At 35.1% G+C, this 3,029-nt stretch overlaps 1 protein-coding gene across 1 annotated transcript; it reads left to right on the forward strand.

Moving 5' to 3' along the window:
- The first annotated feature begins 751 nt into the window (after positions 1 to 751).
- Positions 752 to 1,898, forward strand: LOC103310711 (zinc finger protein 180-like). The gene has a single exon (XM_008189898.3). It carries the CDS (start codon positions 899 to 901, stop codon positions 1,748 to 1,750), a length of 852 nt encoding a protein of 283 aa, XP_008188120.1. The 5' UTR covers positions 752 to 898; the 3' UTR covers positions 1,751 to 1,898.
- Positions 1,899 to 3,029: the final 1,131 nt, after the last annotated feature.

Below are 3,029 nucleotides of genomic sequence, written 5' to 3' on the forward strand. Positions count from 1 at the left end.
AAAGTTCTATACTGTAGCAGTGTAGAAAAATAAAGATATAAAATACCTATTCATGTATTCATGTTGTTTTATAGGTAATAGATGTTAATAGCCGATAGGTAGGGACAGTTTAAAAAAAAATCCACTAGTTTGACTAGTTACCTACTTATTATCTAGTATCAATGACAATAATATAAATTATAATATTATAATATATATTATAGTATATAATAAAGTGTGTAATGTGATACAATATTAAAGTAAAAAATATCGATACTAGTTAGATTTTATTTATTATTTCGGTATACCGTACCATATCGATTTTTCGGTATATCGTTTCAAACTGGTATTGAAATCAATACCGTAATACCGAAAATTATTTTCAATACCGTCAGCCCTACGTGTATTTGTCTCCTATGACGCTTCGCCAATGTATTTGAACCATAGGATAGTTGTTATCTGAATAAGTTGCACTTTTTTTTTAGATTTTGAATGGTAAAGACATTTTTCTACCATTCCTTTTCTCTGACGATGTATTAGAAAGCCGTAGCTTTCTGAATTTGTGATCGCATAATACGGATGGTCCATTTTTGTCGGTGACGATGGTTTTATTCGGTCCGATTTCTACGTGCAACAGTTTGGCCATTATTTATTAGTGTTTTACATGTCAGTTTATGATAATGATGTGTGACCATATAATTACAATATTAAGTATAATAATAAATTGAAAGTATTCAATTTAAAACTTAAAACTAATACGACAAGTACTGGCTTAAAAACATGGTGAAGTCAATAAATTCTAATTGATCGTAAAGAGAATATCATAGTAACCAAATAACTGTGTAAAAAAACTGTTAGGTACACATATTAAATAAACCATTTTCTAATAGACATAGACCAACGACACACCAGCGAAAAAATGGAGAAGAAACGTCATCAGTGCGATGTCTGCGACAAGTCGTTCAGCCAAAGTAGCAGTTTGACGAGACACAAGCGGACTCACACAGGCGAAAAACCGTACGCGTGCGATGTATGCGAAAAGTCGTTCTCACAAAGTGGCCATTTGACAGCACATCGACGCACCCACACAGGCGAAAAACCGTACCCGTGCGATGTATGCGACATGTCGTTCTCCGAAAGTGGCAGTTTGACAGTACATCGACGCACGCACACAGGCGAAAAACCGTACCCGTGCGATGTATGCGACATGTCGTTCTCCGAAAGTGGCAGTTTGACAGCACACCGACGCACGCACACAGGCGAAAAACCGTACGCGTGCGATGTATGCGACATGTCGTTCAGCCAAAGTAGCAATTTGACGAGACACAGGCGGACTCACACCGGAGAAAAACCTTACGCGTGCGATGTGTGCGACATGTCGTTCTCCGAAAGTGGCAGTTTGACAGCACACCGACGCACGCACACCGGCGAAAAACCGTACGCGTGCGACGTATGCGAAAAGTCGTTCTCTAACAGTGACCATTTGACGAGACACAAGCGGACTCACACCGGAGAAAAACCGTACGCGTGCGATGTATGCGAAAAGTCGTTCTCCGAAAGTGGCAGTTTGACAGCACACCGGCGCACGCACACCGGCGAAAAACCGTACGCGTGCGATGTATGCGAAAAGTCGTTCTCCGAAAGTGGCAGTTTGACAGCACACCGACGCACGCACACAGGCGAAAAACCGTACGCGTGCGATGTATGCGAAAAGTCGTTCTCTCAATTCACCAATTTGACAAGACACAAGCGTAAGCACATGGCACACTGATCGGAATTATCAATGATCTATGATTCGATGACCGTATTAAAATAAGGCAAATCTTTGACATATTGCCAATTATTATGGTCAATGTGTTAATTTTATCAAGTAAACAGTTGTTTCTCAATACTAAATAGATTGCTAATTGTTCGTATTATGCTTAAATAAATACTACGTTTCGTATGGTTTTCAATGTTGAAAATGCAATGTGGTTTTCTATTTTCTATGTAAAACATTGAATTTAAATATCGTTTATTTTGTTTTTAAGAATATAAGACAATAATAATTTATTGATAATCTAAACCTTCATTCTGGACAGCGAAAAAAATTACATTAATCTTTTAACGTGGGCAAAATATGAATTAAAAAAAATTAATAGGTGGTGCGGCTAAAAATATAAAATTACCGCAAACTGCTCAAGAATCGAAAATAATTTCTGGTACTTATGTTTAACAAACAGACAAAACTTGAGCGGCTGAGCCAGAAAGCAAGCAGTACAAAAAATATATAAATTATAATTTAAGATAATATTAATTTGTAAATTAATCGTATATCTATATAAAAGTAATAGAGTATAGGCTATAAGTGATGAATCAGAAAAAATTGATTTATAGATAATGTAGTTGATATATATTTTCAAAAATAAAAAAAAGAAGATATCCTAATAAACTACTAATATTATTGTTTATCGATATAAATATTACCATATAATAGTTTGTAGACTTTTAGCTGATATTATAGGTATACAATTGTTTTTCTAAAATATATGTTACCTTTTATTTAAAAATGATGTTATCCAGTTAATAAAAAGGATACCACAAAAAAATGTAAGCAGTTAATATTATGTGGTTTCGAGCGAAGCGATCAGTTTATTTTTACTCATTCCGGCCGATCAAAACCTTTGCCCCCTCTATTGAAAACTGAAATGACGCCACTGATATCCACCACGAAATTATTAAAAACGTATTTTCTACACCAATCATCATATTATAATTATTATTCACATGGATACCTTCGTAGATTATTGTCCGATAATTAAATACATTTTAAAAACAACCGTTTTCCACGTAGTTTTTGATTTTATTAAATTTTGTGTTTTTTACGAATCCAAAACGGACCATTGCGAACCATCAACATAAATTCGAGTGATTAGCTCTCGTGTCTGTTACCCTATTTCTTAAAATGTTCCTTCAAAACAACTCGTCCAAAATAACTTTAAAATTGCCTATTTAGAGTGGTGATTTGCTGAGTACCTAACTGATGGCGCGGACAAAACTTTATGTACTAA

This window comes from Acyrthosiphon pisum, chromosome X (genome assembly GCF_005508785.2).
Source record: "Acyrthosiphon pisum isolate AL4f chromosome X, pea_aphid_22Mar2018_4r6ur, whole genome shotgun sequence".
NCBI classification, from domain to species: Eukaryota; Metazoa; Arthropoda; class Insecta; order Hemiptera; family Aphididae; genus Acyrthosiphon; species Acyrthosiphon pisum.